Source organism: Amblyomma mixtum, chromosome 1, assembly GCF_055824585.1.
Source record: "Amblyomma mixtum isolate Tamu chromosome 1, ASM5582458v1, whole genome shotgun sequence".
NCBI lineage: Eukaryota > Metazoa > Arthropoda > Arachnida > Ixodida > Ixodidae > Amblyomma > Amblyomma mixtum.
The window spans coordinates 65,706,668-65,730,010 of record NC_143012.1 but is presented as its reverse complement, the minus strand read 5'-3'; the positions used below and the strand labels follow the sequence as shown (position 1 = coordinate 65,730,010).

The 23,343-nt window shown below is 50.1% G+C and overlaps 1 protein-coding gene across 1 annotated transcript; it reads right to left on the bottom strand.

The window, feature by feature from the left end:
- Positions 1-5,082: 5,082 nt before the first annotated feature.
- On the bottom strand, positions 5,083-22,716 carry LOC149366558 (uncharacterized). The gene is made up of 3 exons (XM_089562637.1): positions 22,486-22,716; positions 9,470-9,691; positions 5,083-5,306 (listed from the first exon to the last, which is right to left on the bottom strand). Exons 1-3 carry the CDS (start codon positions 22,714-22,716, stop codon positions 5,118-5,120), a joined length of 642 nt encoding a protein of 213 aa, XP_089418763.1. The 3' UTR covers positions 5,083-5,117.
- Between the last annotated feature and the right edge of the window lie 627 nt (positions 22,717-23,343).

The following is a 23,343-nucleotide window of genomic DNA, read 5'->3' as shown; positions in this document are numbered from 1 at the left end:
CCGACCGCAATCACTTTCACTTCTCGGACACTGTCACTGTGCTGTGTAGCTTATGCACGCACAGGAAATTCACCATGAGCAGCCTCCTTTCTCCAAGGTGAGCAGCTGTTGATCGTCGCTGTCCGTGGTGATCCTCACAGGAATTAGAAACGCTTGCAACACGGCCGCAAACGCTTCGTGACATCGACACCGCATAGGTCCTACGTCGGTTCGAAAACCAATGCAATACGCATATCTAGCATCCAACCGCGCGGCTTACATAGCACCTTGGAATCGGCGCACTTTAACCATTCAGAGGCAAGTATCCTGGATCCAACTAGGCGGCTTGCACTGGTCTTGGAATCACTTGCTTACAACTGCCCGAAGACACCGTGACTGCCGCGACCAGCCGCAACGACCTTTCAAGCGGCCATTTTGACTGTTGACAAAAGTGACGTCATGTCACGTGATCACACTCTTGGGCGTCGTCTACATGCCGCCCGCCACCACTAGTCACGTGACCAAACTAAACTTTGAAATTTAGTTTCTCAAAGATTCATTATATTTTGTATGCATATGAAATGTTTGTATAGATACTTCTTTAGAACAGCCATTTACTTTTAGTGCTTGCGTACTAATTAAAGCGGAAGTGACGTGAACAGTAGAGCGAGCCAATGAGCAGTGGCCTGGCTGGGCTTGCGCTGAAAAAAAAACACGCCACCCGGCGGCCACCAGCTGCGGCGGTTGCTAGGCAACGGCTCAAGGTCGGTCTCTGTGCCTCCTCGGAGCACCGCCACAGCGAAATCGCAAGTTCCTGGCCAATGTAGCTTTCGCTGCAAAATGCCGGCGGAACGATATCACCCAAGGCTCCTTTATGCTGAACCTTTGCCATATTTGCAAACCCCGCTGGTGCAATCACCGAGGTTGTCGCGGTGAGCTATGCTGTTTGGTAATTTCATTAAGATCCACACTTTGATTTCCAGAGTCTTCGATGTCGTCAAAAAAAAAAACGGCTGCTGCGTTTGAATGACGAACATTATCCGTGCACCTTTGGTCGAAAATATTTTCTTCAAGTCGTGGCCGCTAGCTTAAGTTTGCAAGCGGCAGGAAGACTAACTCGTATGAATTAGTAAGAAATTTCTTGAAGCATTAGTACGAAACTTTGTTCATAACAATAAAAGACACTGCGGTTTCGTACGCAGCTAACCCCGCATTTACATTTGTTTGATTTTTTTCAATACAAACCCTGGAAGAAGGCATAAAAGCATGGAATTTTGAAATTTTTGATCAAACTTCATGTTGTCACAGCAGTCATTCCAGCTATCGTTCTATATTGTCTAGAAAGAAAAGCAACGGTTAAAATTGAGAGATACGAAAACGTCGGGATTTTGAGCAAAAAAATTCTAAATTTAAGGTAATTTGCTTTTGAAGCATATTCAGTGGTCAGTTGCATAGGGAGGTGTTCATATTACTAAAAATATGATAGAGTAAGTTGCACAGTACAGAAGATACATTGCCCATTATCTGTCTGCTCAATGATAATACAATACAATACAATAGAGTGGTATCATAGCAAAATTACGAAAAGATCAAAACCATGCAATGTGGCTCCCCTTCGCTAATCTGGGTGCGCACCCGGTTCACCATATACATTTTCTTGAATCCATTGCCATGTAAATTACCTGAATATCTTGTGCCAACTACTACATTTCACTAAGCAAAAGGAGGTTTTCATGGTAGGGATATGGCTGTCAAATCCACTGACACGAAAATTATGCTGCAAATATGCAAGGTGGAGGTTTTTGCAAAATCTTTCAATAAACGCAGCATCAATAGGCGACACGGATTGGGTGCCTTGATGTCCGCGCCCTTGCGCAAGGTGCAATCATTTTGTGAAGGGCCCCATGCTGCCCTGGCCGGCTGTTGTCTATGGCGAGCGTTCATGCGCTTCTCCACGGTAACAAGGTGGCGCTTACTGGGGCTACGTGCAGAAATTTATTGGGGCAAGAGTGGTGATGCAAAACTATCGAAACACTGACTATCGATAGTTTTTTTGAAACTCTCGATAGTATAAAAGAACTACCGATAGTTCTATTATGGATAGACTATCCATAATACATTATGGATAGTATTATGGATAGTCTACTATCGATAGTATTTCTAGCGATAGTACCGCTATCGATAGCAAGACTATCAATAGTGAAACTGTCGATGGTAAGACTATTGATAGTAACAATATTGATATTATACACTTTCTGGCCTCCAATATAACCAAAAAATTTGCGATACTTTACGAGGGAACGTCTGCAGAGCTCGGTGACGAGTAGGCCGCGAAAACAGGAGAGTCCTGTCCGTTACTCATACCATCACCTCCATCCCAAACACTCGGGAAACAGTTTAGGATGCAATGGGTACGCGTGGGTGATTTTATAGGATCGACAGTACTATATACATAACAAGTAGTATCGATACAGCTATCGATAGCACTATCAAGAGAACTATCGAAAGTACTATCGATATTACTATCGAAAGTACTAACTACCGATATATAGTACTATCGATAGTCTTTCTTAGCATCGATAGTTCGATAGTGAATCAACTATCGATAGTATCTATAGTACTATCGATAGTTTTGCATCACTAGGCAAGGAACGCTGGCAGTGCGTGTCCTATTGAACAAACTGCTCCTTTATTAGCTAAGAGATGACTCGTAACCTAAAGGTGCAAATCAAGTAGGACATCAAACGACGGAAGCGGCAGATGACTGTCACGCCATGGTGAAAAGTGCAATCAAAACGTGTAGAGCTATATTAAAAAAAAAAAATTCGAATGTATTTCCTCAAATTTGCCCTATATGTACAGGTGCGGCCAGAATGAGGAGCACAGGAAGGGTCGTGGAGCAGTGGAAACGTGCTTATGCGCACTGCCGCTAACAGTGGCGAACGGAAATATCTTCATTTGGACGCGGCTAGATGGCGCCGGTAGCACGGACCCACTTTTTCCGCAGGCATATCAACATCACAGCGTATAGCATACAATTCCTTGCTCTATGATCGACTGGTACTCCGCTCCCCGTTTCTCGCATCGAGGAGCGGCGCGCGCTATGAACGGGCGCGAGACGGCCGTTTTGGCATCACGTGTTACCTCGGCCCTTCAGTCCGCGCGGCCACCGAGGCTGAAGTGAGCACGCCAGGATGAAGGCAGCACCTGGCGGTGTTGCCCGAACCAGCTCGGCATCTTAACAGTGATATAACGGCACGGTTGCAGCAAAGAGGGGGACTCGGCGGCAGGATAGCCAGGGGTGTCTTTGTTGTGCTGATTTATTTTATTTATTCGATACTGTCAATCCCATCAGGGATCGTAACAGGGAGTGCATTCAAAAGTACAGAGGCACACAAAAAAAAAATAGCAATGGTAATTAATCAAAGTACATAAAAAATATGACACGAGATTATACATTAGAAGATACGTATAACAAATAAACCAGAATGAGGAGCATGTGACATGACTTTGGCGGACAATACCACAAGTGAAAGCACAAATGGAAGGAATAACTTCTTAATGACATATATGAAGTCAATAAATACTAAGATATAAGTAGTTGATTTTCCACACGTGTGCTAAAGGAATTTAATGATGGATTACCAAAAATGGATGTGTTCAAGGTGTTCCATTCGCGTATAGCACGAGGGAAGTATGAATATTTGAAAGTGTCAGTACGGAATGAAAACTCGTTTAGAGTGTGTATGTGTTACGTGTTTTTCGCGTTTGTAATTTTGATATGTATCTTGAAGTGTCGACTTTTAATTGATTGTGTACGAGTTTATACATGGTTTTAAGGCGCGCTAGTTTTGCTCTGTTTTGAAGGGTTAGTAGTTCTATTGGTGAGTCTGTCAACCTGTGTTTATTAAATATACATCTGACCGCCTTCCTCTGCACTGCTTCTATTTGTTTAGTAAGCTTGTAAGTGAAAGGAAACCCAAACAACATTAGCATACTCTAGAATTGGTCTGACATATGTGTTATACACAAGGAGCTTTGTTTCTGATGGTGTAGTTTGAGGCGTCTGTTAATGAAAAATAACTGTTTTAAGGCGGTTGATGTGACATTGTTAACATGAGAATCGCATCTGAGGTCAGAGGTCAGTGTTATGCCTAAATATTTATATTCGGACACCAAATCAAGAGGAATGTTGTTCAATGTGTACTGGAAATTTGATTGGTGTATCTTTCTGGTTACGGATAAAGCAAGTGATTTTTTAACATTAATAGTCATCTGCCATTCTTCACACCACTTGGTCACTGCTGTTAAAGCGTTATTTAAAGCTATATGGTCACTGACCCAGTTAATTTCCTGGTAAAGTACACAGTCATCGGCAAAGAGTTTAATATTGTGAGAAATACTAGTAGGTAAGTCGTTTATAAAAATTAAACATAATACTGGGCCAAGAACACTTCCTTGTGGCACGCCGGATGTAACATTAGCTGTTTCGGACTTAGCATTGTTAATTTCGACGAATTTTGTACGGTCAGTCAAATAATCAACGATCCAATCTACTATAGTATAACCAGGCAGACCTCTCCATTATCCATTAAAGTCTCTTTCCTTCCTTCAATCTACTATAGGGCCAGCTCCAATGGTTGCATTAAGTTTCATAATAAGTTTGGAATGTGATACGCGGTCGAAACCTTTCGAAAAAGCTAAGAAAATGAGATCAGGTGGCACTTAGGTACAGTTCCTGCTAGCTTGGCCGCCTTTCGCATGCTGCGTCCCAGCAAACCAAAAACCTCTCAGAGACGTCTAGCCAGACGTCTCTGAGAGGTTTTTGGTTTGCTGGGGTATTATTCTGGCCGCACCTGCACGCTCCATTGGTAGGTGCTAAACGTGCGTCTCGCTTTGCTTTTTACAACGAGAAGCTACTATACAGGTGGCCTCCGTAGCTTGTAGCCCCGGCCGGATAAGGATGCCAGTGGTCCCGAACAATACTCGGACTCAACATACGAGGTCATAGTTCACCATAGCTACAGTCCACGTGACAGCTTAAAAAAATAATCCACGTCCACTGCCGGAGGGGGGGGGGGGGGGCACGTCAGTTCCAGGTTTCGTCACCGGGGAGGGCTGCACTAGCGGGATTACAGTTATTCCCCAGGCCCCGTCTCAGCGATGGTCTGCAGAAGCGGCGCCTCCATGTCTGTATCCGTGCACACCCTGCGGGGATCGTCGTCCAGGAAGACGTCGAACACCGCCACGGGTGTCTCGCCCATGCCGTCGTCGTACGACCTCTGCATACGATGCTTCAGCTCTTGAGGTCCCGCCAGAGCTGCCGCCTGCGACCACAGAGCAGTCCATCAAAGACAGCTTGCAGAAACATTGAGCGAAAAAGTGTGTCTCTCCATCAATAACAAACGTAAAGATGGTTTGGTTTGGTTTATAGGGTTTAATGCCCCAAAGCGACTAAGGCTCTGGAGACGCCGTAGTGGAGGGCTCTGGAAATTTCGAACACCTGGGGTTCTTTAACGTGCACTGATATCGCACAGTACACGGGCCTCTAGAATTTCTCCTCCAAAGAAATTCAACCGCCGCGGCCGGGATCGAACCCGCGTCTTTGGGGTCAGCAGCCGAGCACCATAACCACTGAGCCACATCGGCGGCGCAAACGTTAACATGTCCGACCACACGTTTCAACCGTAGCTAAGGTGTGAATTACTGAATACCTTACTTTCCTCTGATACTACCTTGGAGACGCCGCGGTGGCTCAGTGGTTATGGTGCTCGGCTGCTGGCCCCAAAGACGCGGGTTCGATCCCGGCCGCGGCGGCCGAATTTTTTTTGGAGGAGAAATTCTAGAGGCCCGTGTACTGTGCTATGTCAGTGCACGTTAAAGAACCCCAGGTGGTCGAAATTTGCGGAGAGCCCTCCACTATGGCGTCCTTGATAGCCTGAGTCGCTTTGGGACGTTAAACCCCAGAAACCAAACCATACTACCCTGGCGTTAAGCCTAAACATCGTGCAGCGCTGAGCAGCCTGTCACAGAGGCTACGAGGCACTTGCTACGTATTTCAAAGCGAAAGCTTTGCTACACCACGTTCCGCGAGTTTCGCCGACCCCGTCGTTTTAACCTTCAGTGACCTCCAGCCGCTCCGGAGTTGCGCACGCTCGACCATGTGACTAGCCACGTCACTCGCCGCTGTGGTTCCACCGCCGCGCATGCGCTCTCCCGCTTTGAGTCCACGTGACTCATGCCGCGCTTGACGGCGGTTTAAAGAGGAGCGCACCGCTCGCGTAAGCAGTGCGCGCTTCCATGGAACCGAGCGAAGCTGGGCCATCTCGGAAAGTTACGCAGAGGACCTTGCAATGTCGTCATTAAGCGACCACTGACCACCCCACGGATATCGCCAGCTTTTGCTTTGTATAAATAGGTTTAGAAAAGTTAAACCTTCAGTAATTACTTTCCGAAGGCCACTTTCATGCTCGTTACACAATAAACGAAATTACAACCTTGGGCGCCTGTAAGAAATTCTCAGGAGTGAAGAAACGAAGAGCTGCGTGTAGGATTAGGCACACCACTAGTGAAATTCCTGGAAACCGATGTTCCTGGCTGCGGCTTGGATGGCACTGTCATAGGCTTGGTGAAAGTGGACTGGACAGGTGCCGGAGTGCTGTATGGTGCGCACCACATCGGCGAAGTTTGTTTTTGCAGAATATTGTTGTGTTGTGTTGGGTTTAATGGCACATAGGCAGCTAAGGCCATCATGCGCTAAACACAAGGTATAGGAACTGTTTTCTTTGAGATTTAGTAAAAATGTGGAAGCTCTCAGTGGTATAAAGGGCCTAAAAATTTAACTACCTAGTAATAATGGGGAAAACGAGATTTAGGAATGGCTAATGGTAAAAGCTTTAAAAAGGTCAGGTAGCCTCAGCGGCCATCCTTGGCTGGGCAAGGATGCTGAGGATACCGACCAATCAAATAAAAGCCTCAGCCTTTTCCTCACGAATGAGGAAGTGGTTTTTGCAGAATAGTTGAAAGTATTCTATTCACTGAAGAGTCGTTGCGCTTCCTTAAAAGTGATATTCTGTTTTGTCTTGATCATTTTAATCTCTTTCTCGTTCTTCCATGAGGGACATGACCTTGAAGAGGCGGGTAATCACCTTCACAGATTCTGCAACGAAGTGCTGCACCTTCACAGTTTCAGGAAGCACGCACTTTTGAGGCGCATTTAGCGCGAGTTTTGTGCCCGCGGCAGCTTTGTGACACATGATCATACCTTTTACGTCTGAACACCTTCGTGGATTTGGGATGTAATGACGGACATTTACTTTCAACTGGCCTGCTCCTATGCACTCCGGGAGTGCTCTCGACTTGTATGTCAGGACTAGATGTTTTGTTGGGATTTCTTTGTCTTCCTTCCTTATTTTGTTACGATGTAAATTTATGTCATTTTGCTCCCTGAGGCCTTCCAGAATTTCATGATCAATCCGGTGGACGAAATCTGTTTAATAAATCACACCACGGATGCTGTTCAGGGATCGGTGTGCAGTGACAGAGAGAGATATATCCAATGGACAAAAGGTTGGGAGTATTGCACAGTCTCTTTAAGCTCTGCTAGTATGACACTACTGGGTATCTTTGATAGTTTTTTTTCCTGGATTCATCACCATCAGCCTGACTACGCCCACTGCAGGGCAAAGGCCTCTTCCATGTCTATCCAATTAAACATGCACTTTGCCAGCTGCGCCCACCATGTCACTGCAAATTCCTAATCCCATCCGCCCACCTATCTTTCTGCTGCCCCCTGCTACGCTTGCCTTCTCTTGGAGTCCGCTTCCTCACCCATAAGGACCAGCGGTTTGTCTTACCTCAGGCATCAGTTATACATTTAGAGACGAAGGAAGGAACGTTGTTCGTTAAATTTTTTTCTGCTTCTTGACTATAAAGGACATGGTACATTAGGAATGCTTCTTATCCTCACCGGAAAAATTCAGCTGTAACTTCGGTTCGCCCTGTTAATCCGAAGGACGATCATGTTTAGGGAAGGGAAGAGCCATAAAATATATATACTGTTCAGCCTGGGTGCAAGCCACCCACCCAACGAGCGGACGGGACAGGAACTTGGAAGCAGTCCTTGCCCACCCCAACATGGCGTAACGCAGAGCCGACCGCCACACAAGATTAACCACAGCCGCCAGGATTAAAAGAAAGAGAAAACAGAGGGGGAGAAGTAGGGTAGTTAAAAGAAAGAAGATAGGAAAGTGAAAGGTGGAGAGGAGAGCAGGAAAGGAGACTGCCGATTCCCCAATCGAGCCAGGCCACAAGTGCCGTCTACGGGAAGTGGAGGTAAAAGTGGGTGTGTTGCCTCCGCCGATGGGCCGTAAAGGTCCCAACACTCGGCTTCTGCTCAACCACAAGGATCCCCTCTTCCAGGGGAACTACGCTACCACACACTTCGAAGTGTGGGTTTGGTGAGCCCTGTGTGCCCACCCAAATCTCGCTGCGGGGATGTCCCTGGGGATGCTCGGGATACCGTGGTGGGGTGTCGCAACTCACTGTCACCTGCATGTTGCATATTCCCCTGCGGCGCAACTTCTCACGGCACAGCTTGCGAAGTTAATGACGTTTTCATGCGAAATATCGTCTTGCGGCACGGCACCCCTTCGCACGGCGGTGTTCACAGCTCAACTCATCGACCACAGTTTTCAGTTCAGCAGCACGAGCCTCCGCAGATCCACATCGTACTGTCCGCAGAGCAATGGACTAACCGAACGACTGAACAAGACTAGTGCGTACATGCTGTCCATAATGCCAACTAATATGGCAATGTAACGCACAGTTGACCTGGAAGACGACGATATAGGGGCTGCACTATCGCGTCTCGGCCGCCATTAACGCTTGCTATAGCTTGGCTTCAGGTATACAAGCACGCCTTTCTAACAAGTATACATAAAAAATTTGAAAACGTTTGGTTTGGTTTGGTTTATGGGGTTTAACGTCCTGAAGCGACTCAGGCTATGAGAGACGCCGTAGTGAAGGGCTCGGGAAATTTCGACCACCTGGAGTTTTTTAACGTGCGCTGACATCGCAACATCGCACAGTACACCGGCCTCTAGAATTTCTCGTCAAAAGGACGCCGCGGCCGGGATCGAAACGCGCAAATTAAAGAATGACAGCGGAACGCTTAACCGCTGCACTACTGCGCCTGGAGTTCTATGAGGACTCTCAGCTTTCTATGAACGTCAAGTAGGAGAATGTCCAATTCTGCATATATGGCAATCAACCCATTTAAGGTCCCGCGTCATACCTTTAAGGCAGAGTTTAAGTATCCCTTCCAATTGAAGAATGAGCGCATGCATTCGCACTTCTACTCTGTTTAACTGCGTTAAACCCCTGCCAATTTTTTAAGCACGTCATTCTAACAAGCGCATAATAGAAAACTGAAAGTGGGCAAAATACCCGATGGCGAGGGTTAAACGCATGCACTGTCAGCATCACCCACCTCCTGAAGAGCGCCTTCTTTTAGGCTCTTGATGCTCCGGCCCTTCACCACCCGGCACTCTTCATCGGCATCGTGATCTTCGGTCAACAGCTCACACACGTCCTTGTAGCTTGTTTTGCCCCACATAATTTCTCTCCCGTTGAAGACAGAGGATATGCGCACAGTGGGCGCTAGGTATTGCACTTCCGTCGCGTGCTCCAGGTGGTAGATGTCGGCGCCCACCTGGAAAGCGAACAATTCTCAGAAAGTGCAATCTCGCGAGCATGGAAGAGCCGCACATTAGATTTTTATCCGACTAAGCAGCGCTCTAAATGCTAGACATAATAATTTTGACAAGTATTGAGTTGAGTTTAATGGCGCATAAGCAACTAAGGCTATCATGCTATCATGACAAGGCTATCATGACAAGTATTGAAACCTTCGCTACTGATCACACTCTTAATGCTCCGCCTCTGTGGCTCAGTTATGGCGCTCGGCTGCTGACCCAAAACATGCGAGTTCGATCCCGGCCGCGGCGGTCGAATTTCGAGAGAGACGAAATTCTAGAGGCCCGTTGTACTGTGCGATGTGAGTGCACGAATCCCAGGTGGTCGAACTTTCCGGCACCCTTCACTACGGCGTCCCACATAGCCTGAGTCGCTTTGGGACGTTCAAACCCCATAAACCATCACTCTCTTAATGGTACTGATATAGCACTATTTATCACTTATACTAGGCGTTCTAGTTCCCACCTATAGTGCCCGTCTAGTCTTCGCCGTAGGATTGTACTGGATGGTTTATTAATAAGGGTGCTTTATTTTGAGGCCTGCTAGAGCCTCCCAACTTGTTGACCCTGGACACCCGTCATCACCATCATCATCATCAGCCTGACTACACCCACTGCAGGGCAATGGCCTCTCCCATGTCTCTCCAATTATCCCTGTCCTTCGCCAGCCGCGGCCACCATATTCCCACAAATTTCTTAATCTCATCCGCCCACCTAATTTTCTACCGACCCCTGCTACGTTTGCCTTCTCTTGGAATCCACTCCGTTAAGGACCAGCGGTGATCTTGCCTTCGCAATACATGGCCTGCCCAAGCCCACTTCTTCCTCTTGATTTCGACTAGGATATCCTTAACCAGCGTTTGTTCCCTCACCCACTCCACCCGCTTGCGATCTTTTAACGTTACACCTATATCATTAACCCGCTTTGTTCCCTCACCCACTCCACCCGCTTCCGATCTTTTAACGTTACAATTATTTTTCTCTCCATAGCTCGCAGCGTTGTCCTTAAATTAAGCTGAACCCTCTTTGTTAGCCTCCACGTTTCTTCCCCATAGGTGAGTACCGGTAAGATACACCTGTTGTATAGCAGGCCATAACGTAGCATATAATTTGCATGCTTTGTATCATAGCACATCATGTATCACAGTTCTTCGCTCCGTTCCCTTTGCATGTGAGCTGTGAGCTTTTCTCACGCGCGACGGCGGTCACATACCGCAGCCTCAATTATGGCAGCGTCCCACGCTTGCACGGCCTCTGGTGGTGGTGGCGAAAACATTTATTTGGAAGGAGAACGAGTTATGCGATCCTTACAAGCACTAGGTGGAGGTCAACAGTTTGGGACCCCAGTGGCGGTGGCCGCCGCCCGGGCGCGCCTGACTAAGGCTTGTTGGGTCTGTAAGTCGTGGCAGCCGAGCAGGATCGCCTCCCAGTCCTCCCGGGTTGGGTTGGTTTGGGGATAGGGGCAATGGCCGGGTTGGAGGGGCAGGCGCACACCATGTGAGAGGTGTCCGAAGACACCGCACTACGTTGCGGGCAGCTGCTGCTAAAGGAGGGGTCAGAATGTTTAAGTGCTGCCGGTCATAGGAACTGGTGAAAAGGCGGAGAAGGAGCCGCTCATCGCCCTCTTCAGGCCTTTATATAGGCGAGGGTAAAGGCGATGACTATCTTTGTAATAGGTTTTAACATCTCTGAAGGTATAGATCGGATCAGGATGGGGTTCCTGATCGGGTGAGGAGGAGAAAACAGCCCGGTGAGAGAGCGCGCGGGCGGCTGCGTCTGCTGCCTCGTTTCCTGCCAACCCCTGACGAGCAGCGGCCCATATAAGGTAAGGGTGTACGGGGTCCGTATCCCGTATGCAATTTTGTCTGATTCCATAGGCTGGGAAGGGAGAGCAGCCTTGTTCGACGTTCCGACAGGTCCCTCCCGAGTGGGTGATTATGTATTTTGAATCGGAATGTCAGGCCGCGAGAGCAATCGCGACCTCTTCGGCTTGCGTTGCACTGCGGGCTCTGAAGGTGAGGCCGTTAACTGTGTTACTGTGTTGCTGTTGTGAACTACCGTGACCGTGTAATATCCCCCGTGATAAGCGCCGGAGGCGTCCAAGTAGTATACATTATCTGTTAACATAATATCGGCCACTGGTTTTTTTCCACTGCTTGAGCTTTCACTGAGGACCCTCCCGCTTGTGATAGAAATACAAATTTTTGTTCATTAATAATATCAGTATTTAATTTTTTTCTTATTTACAGGGTCATTTCTAAATCACTACCCTCTGGTGCAAAAATCCCTCGGCATTTTTTGAGATAACATTTAATTGAGAGTGTTTATGGTGCAGTAGTTCCCCGAAAAAACTTTGTGCAAGCAGGCAAGTCAAAGATAATACTGTTTTAGTGCCTGCGCACTTGTAGGCGCATCTTCTTTCACCTCACCTTCCCCCTTTCTGTCTGGCCGCGGTTAAGCCGTACACCGAGAAGTGAGAGAGTTACAGCGCCATTTCCTTTCCTGAAATGTTCAGAAAGCGCTCGTCTACACAGCCAAAGTACCCGGCTTCGAATCCGACCGCGGCGGCCGCGTTCCGATGGAGGCGAAACGCCAAAGGCGCCCGTGTGCTGTGCGATGTCGGTGCACGTTTAAGATCCCCAGGTGGTCGAAATTATTATTCCGGAGAACGGTGCACAAAAAGTGTAGAACGACAGCAACGCCCGAAGTAGACGCACACCTTCTCAGACTATGGGAAGCGAGACGCAGTCTCACCAAATGATGGCGGAAGCAAAAACACAACAGGAAACTAAAACTAAAGATAGCCGAATTGACGAAAAAGGCAGAATACGCGATGAAACTCACGAAACAAAATTGGGAACAACTCAGTGACTCGCTTATGGGAATTCTAGGCACGGCCAGAACGTGGAATCTCTTAAGAGCACTAATCGATCCGACCAAAATAAAATCAGAAAACAATAAAGCCATCCAAAGGTTCATCCACTCCTTCGAGGGATCAGACATCGCCCAACTGGAGAAAGAACGAGAAAAATGTTTCGGCGATCACAACCCCCCGCGATGCGATACCAAGGAACGTATCGAAGAGCCGAAAACGAGAAACTCGACCGCCCCACAACTGTGGAAGAGGTTTACGCGGCCATAAGAAACGCCACCAGAAACACGGCAGCCGGAGCGGACAGAATCGACAACGCCCGAATCCGCAACCTGAGCGACGACCTCATACAAGAACTGGTCTGCTTCCTCAACAAACATTGGGAGGCGGAGACGGTTCCCGAAGATTGGAAACACGCCGAAATAATAATGGTACCTAAACCTGGCAAAAAGCTCAAAATTGAAAACCTCAGGCCCATATCGCTCACGTCGTGCCTTGGCAAGCTTTACGAACGGGTGGTAACTTTACGACTGCAAAATTACATGGAAGATAACGACTGTGTACCAAATACCATGTTCAGCTTTAGAAAAAAGCTCTCGACGCAGGAAGGAACGAAGGGAAGGGAAAACTTTATTTCTACTGTAGGGGTGCGTTTATTAGGCGTCCTCAAGAGACCGAACCGCCGTGCAGGATCTGGCAGCGTAGACGGACGTAGCCAGCACCAAGAGAGCGGGGCAACTTCGTCGTCGTCAGGCGCAGCGTAGTGTCGGCGCATAACTTCGTCGTCGTCAGGCGCAGCGCAGTGTCGGCGCATGGCGGTAGCGGAACCTGTCACAGTTGGCACACTACAGTTTCCCCCCGGTGAAAAGGAGCCATCCTGGCGTCTTAAGGGGAAGGAAGAACAGAGGGGTCGTAGTACGGCTTCAGTCGGTCGACGTGGACGGTTTCGCGGCCACGGCGACGCAAGTCCGCAGCGGGTGCAACAAGCTCAACAATATAATTGACCGGAGATGTTTGCTTGAGAACCCGGTAGGGACCATGATACCGATGCAGCAGTTTCCGCGAAAGGCCGGGAGTTGTGGGAGGCACCCAAAGCCACACAAGGAAGTCGGCAGGGTAGGAGGTAGAGGCCGGGGAAGTGTCGCGGTCATGTTTTTGCTGCCACTGGGTCTGCGTGGTAAACGAGCGAGCAAGCTGGCGGCATTCTTCGGCGTACCGGGCAGCGTCGGACAGTGGCGTGGACTCGGAAATGTCGGGTTGGTAGCGAAGAAGAGTATCCATCGTGCAGGGGGGCTCGCGGCCGTACAGAAGAAAGAAGGGAGAGAATCCAGTGGTGGTTTGTGTCGCAGTGTTATATGCGTAGGTGACGAAGGGAAGAACTTGGTCCCAGTTGGAGTGGTTGGCGTCGACGTACATGGACAGCATGTCACTGAGGGTTCGGTTGAAACGCTCGGTCAGGCCGTTGGTCTGAGGGTGGTAAGACGAAGCGGTTCGATGGATAATGCGGCATTCCTTGAGGAGGGCCTCAAGAGCGTCAGACAGGAATACACGTCCACGGTCGCTGAGCAGTTCTTGAGGAGCACCATGGCGAAGAATCAGGTTCTTTAGAAGAAAGGAAGCCACGTCGCGGGCGGAGGCAGATGGTAATGGAGACGTTTCAGCATAACGTGTGAGATGATCCACGGCCACGATAATCCAGCGGTGACCAGCGGGAGTGGGAGAGAGGGGGCCGTAGAGGTCTATGCCAACGCGGTCAAACGGGCGGGCAGGGCAGGGTAACGGCTGCAGTGGAGCAGGCGAGGTGTGAGGCGGACATTTACGCCGTTGACAGGATGGGCAAGATCGCACAAAGTGGCGAACAAAGCGGTACATGCCACGCCAGTAGAATCGGAGACGCAGACGCGTATAGGTTTTCAACACGCCGCCGTGTGCACACTGGGGGTCCGCATGGAAAGCGGCACAAATGTCGGTGCGTAGATGGCGGGGGATCACTAGGAGCCATTTGCGTCCGTCGAACAGGTAATTGCGACGATAGAGGAGACCGTCCCGAATAGAAAAGTGACGGGCTTGACGTAAGAGGGAACGGGACGAATTATCAGTCGTAGGACTCGAAAGGAAGTTAATAAGAGTGGCGATCCAAGGGTCCTTCCGCTGCTCGGTGTACATGTCGGCAGTGGCAAGCGAGGACAAGTCGTAAGCAGACACAGGAGCAGGCGATGAAGCACTAGGTAGCGGCGAGCGGGAAAGAGCGTCCGCGTCATTATGCTTGATGCCAGAGCGGTAAATGACATGAATGTCATACTCCTGCAATCGCAGAGCCCAGCGAGCTAGGCGGCCTGACGGGTCTTTGAGAGAGGCCAGCCAGCACAGGGCATGGTGGTCGGTTACTATACAGAACGGGCGACCGTAGACATAGGGACGAAATTTTCCAATAGCCCAAATGATGGCCAAACATTCTCGTTCGGTAACAGAATAGTTGGCCTCCGCTTTGCTCAAGGTCCGACTGGCGTAGGCGACCACATATTCACGGAAACCAGGTTTGCGTTGAGTGAGAACGGCACCCAGTCCAATACCGCTGGCGTCAGTGTGGATCTCAGTAGGCGCAGTCGGGTCAAAGTGGCGCAGGATGGGAGGCGAAACCAAAAGGCGGCGCAAGGTGTCGAAGGCGTCATCGCAAGCAGGCGTCCAAGCGGAGAGGTTGGAGCTGCCTGCGAGTAGCTGGGTCAGAGGAGCGATGATCGTGGCGAAATTCAAGATGAAGCGACGGAAGTAAGAGCAAAGGCCAACGAAGCTACGGAGCTGCTTCAGTGAGGTGGGCTTCGGAAATTCGGCAACTGCACGAAGTTTGGCGGGGTCCGGAAGAATGCCGTCTTTAGAGACTACATGTCCTAAAATGGTGAGTTGTCGGGCAGCAAAGCGGCACTTTTTCAAATTCATCTGGAGCCCAGCGTCAGTAAGACAAGTCAGAACGCGCTCGAGGCGGATGAGATGAGAAGTCCGCAGAAAAGACGACGATGTCATCGAGATAGCAAAGACAACTCTCCCACTTGAGTCCACTAAGGATAGTGTCCATCAGGCGTTCGAAAGTTGCCGGGGCGTTGCAAAGGCCAAACGGCATGACGTTGAACTCATATAAGCCGTCAGGTGTTATGAAGGCAGTTTTTGAGCGATCAGCGTCAGCCATGGGCACCTGCCAGTAGCCTGACCTCAAATCCAGCGAGGAGAAATACTCAGCTCCCTGCAAGCAGTCCAGGGCGTCATCGATTCGTGGCAGGGGATAGACGTCCTTGCGTGTGATGTTGTTGAGCCGGCGGTAATCGACACAGAACCTGATGGAACCATCTTTCTTTTTTACCACCACAACAGGAGACGCCCAGGGACTGTGGGAGGGCTGTATGACACCCCGACGGAGCATGTCGTCCACGTGATCAGAAATGACGTGGCGCTCAGAAGCCGAGACACGATAGGGGCGCTGGCGAAGAGGGGCGTGTGTACCGGTGTCGATGGTGTGCGCAACGACAGACGTACGGCCCAAGGCAGTCTGAGGAAGATCGAAAGAAGAACTGAAGCGCTGGAGGAGGGCGACGAATTGAGCACGTAGCGCGGGTGGAAGGTCGGCGTCAATGGCACGGTGGAAGACGTCGGAGGGCGGTGGATCATTCTGAACATCACAAGAGCTGAGCACATCGACATCGAAGGAAGCGGTGGTATCGAGAATAGGGTAGGGGAGGCAGGAATCAAGTTCTTCAATACGCCCGAGGCATTCACCTCGGAGCACTGCTGACGGGCACGAAGATGGGTTCGAGACGTAAATTGCACTTTGTCCATGGTCGATCGTCAGAACAGCAAAGGGAAGCAGGAGGCAGGGATGGCGGGAAGCGGTTTCGGAAGGCGTGAAGAAAACAGTTGAATGAGGGACGCCGACACAGGAGAGCGGCACGAGGGCAGCAGAAAACGTAGGAATGTCGGTATCAGTCGCAACCACAAGTTTGGCAGACTGCGTAGGTACGTCGCAAAAGGGAGCGTCACACAGCGGAGAAAAGGCGATTTCAGCTCGAGCGCAGTCAATAACGGCACGATGAGTCGAAAGGAAGTCACATCCCAGGATGATGTCGTGTGAGCAGTGAGACAGCACAATAAACTCGATGGTGTACAAAACGTCTTGAATGAGGACACGGGCCGTACATGCGTCTGAGGGATGAATGCGCTGTGATGAGGCGGTGCGAAGCGAAAAGTCAGAAATTGGGGTAGGCACTTTGCGGAGTCGGCGGCAGAGAGCTTCACTTATGACAGATACTGCAGCGCCCGTGTCGACGAGGGCGAGAACCTTGGCACCTTCCACGAACACTACGATTACATTAGCGGGACGACACGGAGGACTTGAGGAGTTCGAAACAAGCGCAGTTCTTGCCCCCGGAACTGCGGCTGTTAGTTTCCCTCAAGCGCGGAGCTAGAACGTCGCAGCATCGGAGAAGGGGAACGGCGTCGAGGGGAAGGCGATCGGCGAGTGGTGTATATTTGGCTATCAGGGGAAACAAAGGGGGGACCAGGTGGCCTTCTCGGCGAGGATAATTCGGCATCGTACGGGTAGGAGCGCAGGTCAGGTCGAGAAGGCGGAAGGCGCTGGCGGCAAAGCCGCGCGACATGGCCGGGCAGACCACAGGCGTAACAGATGGGTCGGTTGTCCGCAGTACGCCAGGGATTGGTAGGATGTGGGCGAACCCTTGAAAACGGAGCTTGAGACGGGGGCTCAGACGGCGGCGGAGGACGGAAAGAAGGGGCGGCCTGGTAGGAATCGGTTGCCGGCGTATGTCGTGGCCTGGCCACCGCTTGGGCGTACGTCAGGGGTGCTGTCACAGGCGCGGGCACAGGGCTGGACGGTAGCAGATCAGCGACTTGGTCTTGCACGACACGGCGAATGGTAGGAGCCAAAGACGGGGCCGAGTCAGGAACTTGGCGGGCGGGGTCTTGAAAATGGGATATGAGGGACAGCTGGCGAGCGACCTCTTCACGAACGAAGGCTTTGATGTGGTTGAGAAGAGGGGAGTCCTCAGGAGTAGTACCGCCCAGGGCCAGAGTGGAGAGGGCTTCGTCGCAGACACCGGCACGCCGTGTAGAAGCGCGCTGCTTGCGGAGCTCGTCGTAGCTCTGGCAAAGCTTAATGACCTCACTGACGGTGGCGGGATTTTTCGCGAGGAGCATCTGAAATGCGTCGTCAGCGATGCCTTTGAGGATATGGTGGATCTTGTCCGCTTCTGGCATGGCGGCGTTGACACGTTTGCAGAGGTCAACGATGTCCTCAATGTAACTTGTGAAGGTCTCGTCGGTGTGTTGAGCGCGGTCCCGTAAAGCGCTGTTCGGCACGGAGCTTGCGCACCGCAGGGCGGCCGAACACTTCCGCAAAGCTCTTCTTAAATACGGGCCAAGTGGGTAGGTCCGCCTCATGGTTTCGAAACCAGAGGTTCGCCACGTCCGTGAGATAAAAGATGACGTTACTCAGCTTGATAGTGTCATCCCACTTGTTATAGCTGCTCACTCGCTCATACGATGACAACCAGTCGTCAACATCTTGGTCGGCAGTCCCACTGAAGAGGGCAGGGTCACGCTGCCGGATGGCGCCAGAACAAATGACGGTGGTTGAACTGGCCGCCGGTGTTGGGGCAGTCTCATCTGGCATGGTTGACACAGGCGGCAGCGTACGGCTCCGGAGTTCCAGGTTGGTAGGGGACGAACTCAGCACCTCCACCAATTGTAGGGGTGCGTTTATTAGGCGTCCTCAAGAGACCGAACCGCCGTGCAGGATCTGGCAGCGTAGACGGACGTAGCCAGCACCAAGAGAGCGGGGCAACTTCGTCGTCGTCAGGCGCAGCGTAGTGTCGGCGCATAACTTCGTCGTCGTCAGGCGCAGCGCAGTGTCGGCGCATGGCGGTAGCGGAACCTGTCACAGTTGGCGCACTACACTACTAATGCTTTTTCTGCGGTTTGGGACCATCTTCATAGACCTCTTGGTTCTATCCCCAGAAGCCTTCTCTGTCGAAGTCGTCCGCCTCTAATCAGTGGTCGGTTGCCCTCAGTCCAGGGCTCCTCTAACCACTGCCGCCCGTTTAGCTCGCTGTACCAGACCTTGTTGGTCTTCACAGCGGTCGCTGGACAGCAGTCTCCCACTGCTTCGCACTCGGGTTTTGTATTTTGGGGACCACGTCTATGTTTTGGCAGGCCCATGTGATGTGGTATAGAGTAGGTTTTTCGTCGCACCAGGGACATTTGTTCGTGTATATCGCAGGGTGCATTTTGTTTAGTATATGTAGGTTTGGGAAACAGCCTGTTTGTAATTGTCTCAAAGTGACCGCTTCCTCTCTGCTGAGTGGATTGTGCGGTGGGGGATATCGTATTCTTCTGCCTCTATAGTTTTGTAGTATGGCCGAGTATTCCCTGGGTGCTGGCGTGAGTTCCGCGGTCTCGCCAGATGCTCGGAAAGTATTGTATCCTCGAGCTATCCTGTCGGCCTCTCGGTTCCCTGCCACCCCCGTGTGCCCCGGTACCCACACAGTTTTGTGTCGGATCTTGTCGTTTTGTTCTTTCTGGTCTTTAATTCTGTCGCTCGCTGTGAGGAGTATACGGAGCGCGTGACGACCTATCCTGCCATTCATGTAATTTCTAGCGGTGGCGGAGGGCTATAGAACCGGGCGGTCACTAACAATACTCACGGACTCTAGACGCAGGACGTTGCCCTCCAAATACAAGATGTGCTGCGAAACATACCTCGGACGGGAGAAAATGTCATAATGGCCCTGGACATCAAGGGGGCATTCGATAACGTCAGCCACGAAGCGATCCTTACGGGCCTAGACAACCTGGACTGCGCACGCAGAATTCATGGCTTCGTCAAAGCCTTCCTGTCTGATAGAACTGCCACCATCGGCATAGAAGACCTTCGATCAGATAAAATTCGCACTCCAAACAAGGGAACACCCCAAGGGTCAGTTATCTCACCCCTACTCAACATAGCTATGATAGGCCTAGCTCGAAAACTAGAGAACATCGAAGGCATCAGGCATGCCATGTATGCTGACGATATAACAGTCTGGACAAACACGGGCTGTCTCGGAGAGAAGGAAGAAAGGTTACAGCAAGCGGCCTCTTGTTTAGAGCAATACCTCGCAGAAAGAGGATTCGCATGCTCGACCGAGAAATCGGAACTGGTGAGTGTCTGGAGAGGCAAGCAAAACCGGACCGTCCCAACCAACGAGGACCTAAAACTCAACCTCTACCTAGAAGGGTCGCCCAGACCCGAAAAGACGACAATAAGAATTTTGGGCATGTGGGTTCAATCCAACCAGCGCAGTACTCACACTTTTACCCTGCTGAAAGCAACAACGCTACAAGTCGCACGCATGATCACCCGCATCACCAGCAGGCGAGATGGCATGCCACAACACAACACAACGCATGCTACAACACAACACCTCTGAGGAGCACACCTTTGAAGAGCTACGAGAGGCGCATCTTGAGTCGCAAAAACTCGGGCTGTTGCAGACAACGACTGGAAGAGTGCTCCTAAAGAGGCTCGGATACCGCGAGCAGATGCGAGAAATGAAGAGGACGGAAACGATCCCTGACGTGCTTCGCAAGACTCTCAAGGTAGCGCCAATGCCAAAAAACATGGATCCCAACCTCCATCGAGGCAGAAGAGAAGCAAGGGCCGAATTCATCGAGAAAATATACGCCCCTCAAGCAACGACCGTGTATGTAGACGCGTCTTGGAGATGAGGAGACACCAGAATCGCTGTGGCGGCGGTGGTCGATTCGTCTTTACGCGAAATGACCAGCGCGAGGAAGTAGCCGTTGCTCTAGCAGTGGCGGAGGGCTATATAACCGGGCGGTCGCTAACAATACTCACGAACTCTCAGCCTGCCGAAATTACATGAATGGCAGGATAGGTCGTCACGCGCTCCGTATACTCCTCACAGCGAGCGACAGAATTAAAGACCAGAAAGAACAAAACGACAAGATCCGACACAAAATTATGTGGGTACCGGGGCACACGGGGGTGGCAGGGAACCGAGAGGCCGACAGGATAGCTCGAGGATACAATACTTTCCGAGCATCCTACGAGACCGCGGAACTCGCGCCAGCACCCAGGGAATACTCGGCCATACTACAAAACTATAGAGGCAGAAGAATGCGAAATCCCGACCCGCACAAATCACTCAGCAGAGAGGACGCTGTCACTTTGAGACAATTACAAACAGGCTCTCTCCCAAACCTACATATACTAAACAAAATGCACCCTACGATATACGCGGACAAATGTCCCTGGTGCGATGAAAAACCTACTCTATATCACATCACATGCGCCAGCCAAAACATAGACTTGGTCCCCAAAATACAAAAACCGAGTGCGGAGCAATGGGAGACTGCTGTCCAGCGAAACGCTTGAAGACCAACAAGGTCTGGTACAGCGACCTCAACGGGCGGCAGTGGTCAGCGGAGCCCTGGACTGAGGGCAACCGACCATTGATTACAGGCGGACAACTTCGACAGGGAAGGCTCCTGGGGATAGAACCAAGACGCCTCTGAAGATGCCCCCAAACCGCAGGAAAAGCAGTAGTCATAAAGTTTTCTCTTCCTTCCTTCCTTCCTTCCTTCCTTCCTTCCTTCCTTCCTTCCTTCCTTCCTTCCTTCCTTCCTTCCTTCCTTCCTTCCTTCCTTCCCTCCTTATTTCCTTCCCTCCTTATTTCCTTCCTTCCTTCCTTCCTTCCTTCCTTCCTTCCTTCCTTCCTTCCTTCCTTCCTTCCTTGCGGAGACGTCCACTAGGCACCTCTTTCTTCCTTTCTTCTTTCACTGCCTCCTTTATTCCTTCCTTTTATTCCATCTTCCTTCCCTTCCCTCGGGTGTCCACCGAGATTTGTGAGACAGGTATTCCACCATTTCCTTCCTCAAAACCAATTTTCTATTTCCCTTTTTTCAACAATTTGCGCCGTTGGCAACATTTTGGTTTGGTTTATGGGGGTTTAACGTCCTAAAGCAACTCAGGCTATGAGAGACGCCGTAGTGAAGGACTCCGGAAATTTCGACCACCTGGGATTCTTTAACGCGCACTGACATCGCACATTTTGATATCTCCTTTTAAACGCGGGTCTATTGCCTAGCATAATTTTGGGGAAGTATATTTTTTAATCCTTCCTAATTTGGTCAGTAAAGTGAGAATAAGAAAATCTCGTCATTGCCGGAAATATCTCGAACTCACTACCGAACGAGAAATGCGCGATCGTTTGAAGGACATCGTACACAAGAGCAGCTGCACAACGTGAGAACACCGGGTCTCTTCGCTAAAAAAAAAAAAGTTCAGGGGGCACTTTGGTTCTCTAAACTGCTGCAAGGCGAAAGCCTTTCCTGGCGCACTGTTGGGAATTCTCTGAAAGACTGTTCGTGCTTTCTAGTGCTTTATTTGACTACACACTTTGGCTACACATTACAACACACTTTGACTGCCGACTTTGACTGCTTCTTTAGCACGAATCTCTCTCTGCTTCGATGAGTTCGGTTGTATCGATGGCTCTCTTCGCAGTAATGAGGTATATGCAATGTGGTCACCCACGGACGCCTTACGCCCCCTGTCGCAGCGGACGACAACTATTTATTAGTTGTCTGCTCCAAAAGGGGGCGTAAGACTTCGTGCGTGACCTCATTACTGCGAATCCGCGCACTCTGACGTCACAACCATTCCGACCAACCGAAAAGCGTCACACCTCTGCTGACAACCTTCTGTCGACAACGATGAGGCATTTAATACGCAGTGACCCTGAGACCACTCTGCAGAAACAAATCCCTCGAACTGAAGCGGTACATCCGAGGAGTGCTTACGCTACGACGCACCGAAATGCTGTAGGCAAACTTGCGGAGAGTCTCGAGGTCATCACTCGATTTCGCGTACTGGTCCCTGATCTTGCGGAAGGCTGACGCTGCCAGGAGCCGTTCGCCGGTGCATGCGAGCATTGCCGGCCGACGGAGCTTGTGCGTCGTCACGACCACGTACTGCAAGTACTGCAGCTGAGCCGTCAAATTGTAAGATTCCACGAACTTGGGCAGCGGCGGTACCGTGAACATCAGCTTGAACCTCCCCTTGGCCGCCAGAAGAAATTTTTCCAGAAATTTCGATAAGCCGCTTGGGGCTGAGCTGCATGCGTCTCCCGGCCGGTTCCAGTCGAGATTGATGCCCTGCGATAGGGGAGAAAAAAAAACTAAGCGCAGTCGGCTCACGCTAAAAATGGTGTACAATCATATCATTACAAAAGAAATTCAGTGGGCACTTTGGCTTTCTAAAGTGCTGCAAGGGCAAAGCCTTTCCTGGCGCACAGTCTGGCATTGATCTCTTTATTTCTTTTTTACTTTTTGTAGTTTTATTTTTTGTTTATTTTTATTTTAATTTTAATTTTTTGTTTCTCTTCTTTCAATTTTTTCTTCAATATTTTTCCCGTTTATAAATTTCTTGATTTTTTTCTGATTTTTCTTTGTTTTTGATTTCTTTGTTATTTCCTTAACTTCTTAATTCTTTTATTTTCATTTTTTTTCTTATTTTTTTATTTCCATGGCTGACCTCATTACTCCAAATCCGCGCACTCTAACGACATAACCATTCCGACCAACCGAAAAGCCTGACACCTCTGCTGACAACCTTCTGTCGACAACGATGAGGCATTAAAGGCTTTCGCCTTAATATCAGAATTGAAATAT

Coding starts and splice junctions, on each gene's coding strand:
- LOC149366558 (XM_089562637.1), bottom strand. CDS start 22,716: ATGTTCACGGTACCGCCGCTGCCCAAGTTCGTGGAATCTTACAATTTG. Junction 9,692..22,485: donor AGTTTGCCTACAGCATTTCG/GTGCGTCGTAGC, acceptor TTCGCTTTCCAG/GTGGGCGCCGACATCTACCA. Junction 5,307..9,469: donor AAGAAGGCGCTCTTCAGGAG/GTGGGTGATGCT, acceptor CTGTGGTCGCAG/GCGGCAGCTCTGGCGGGACC.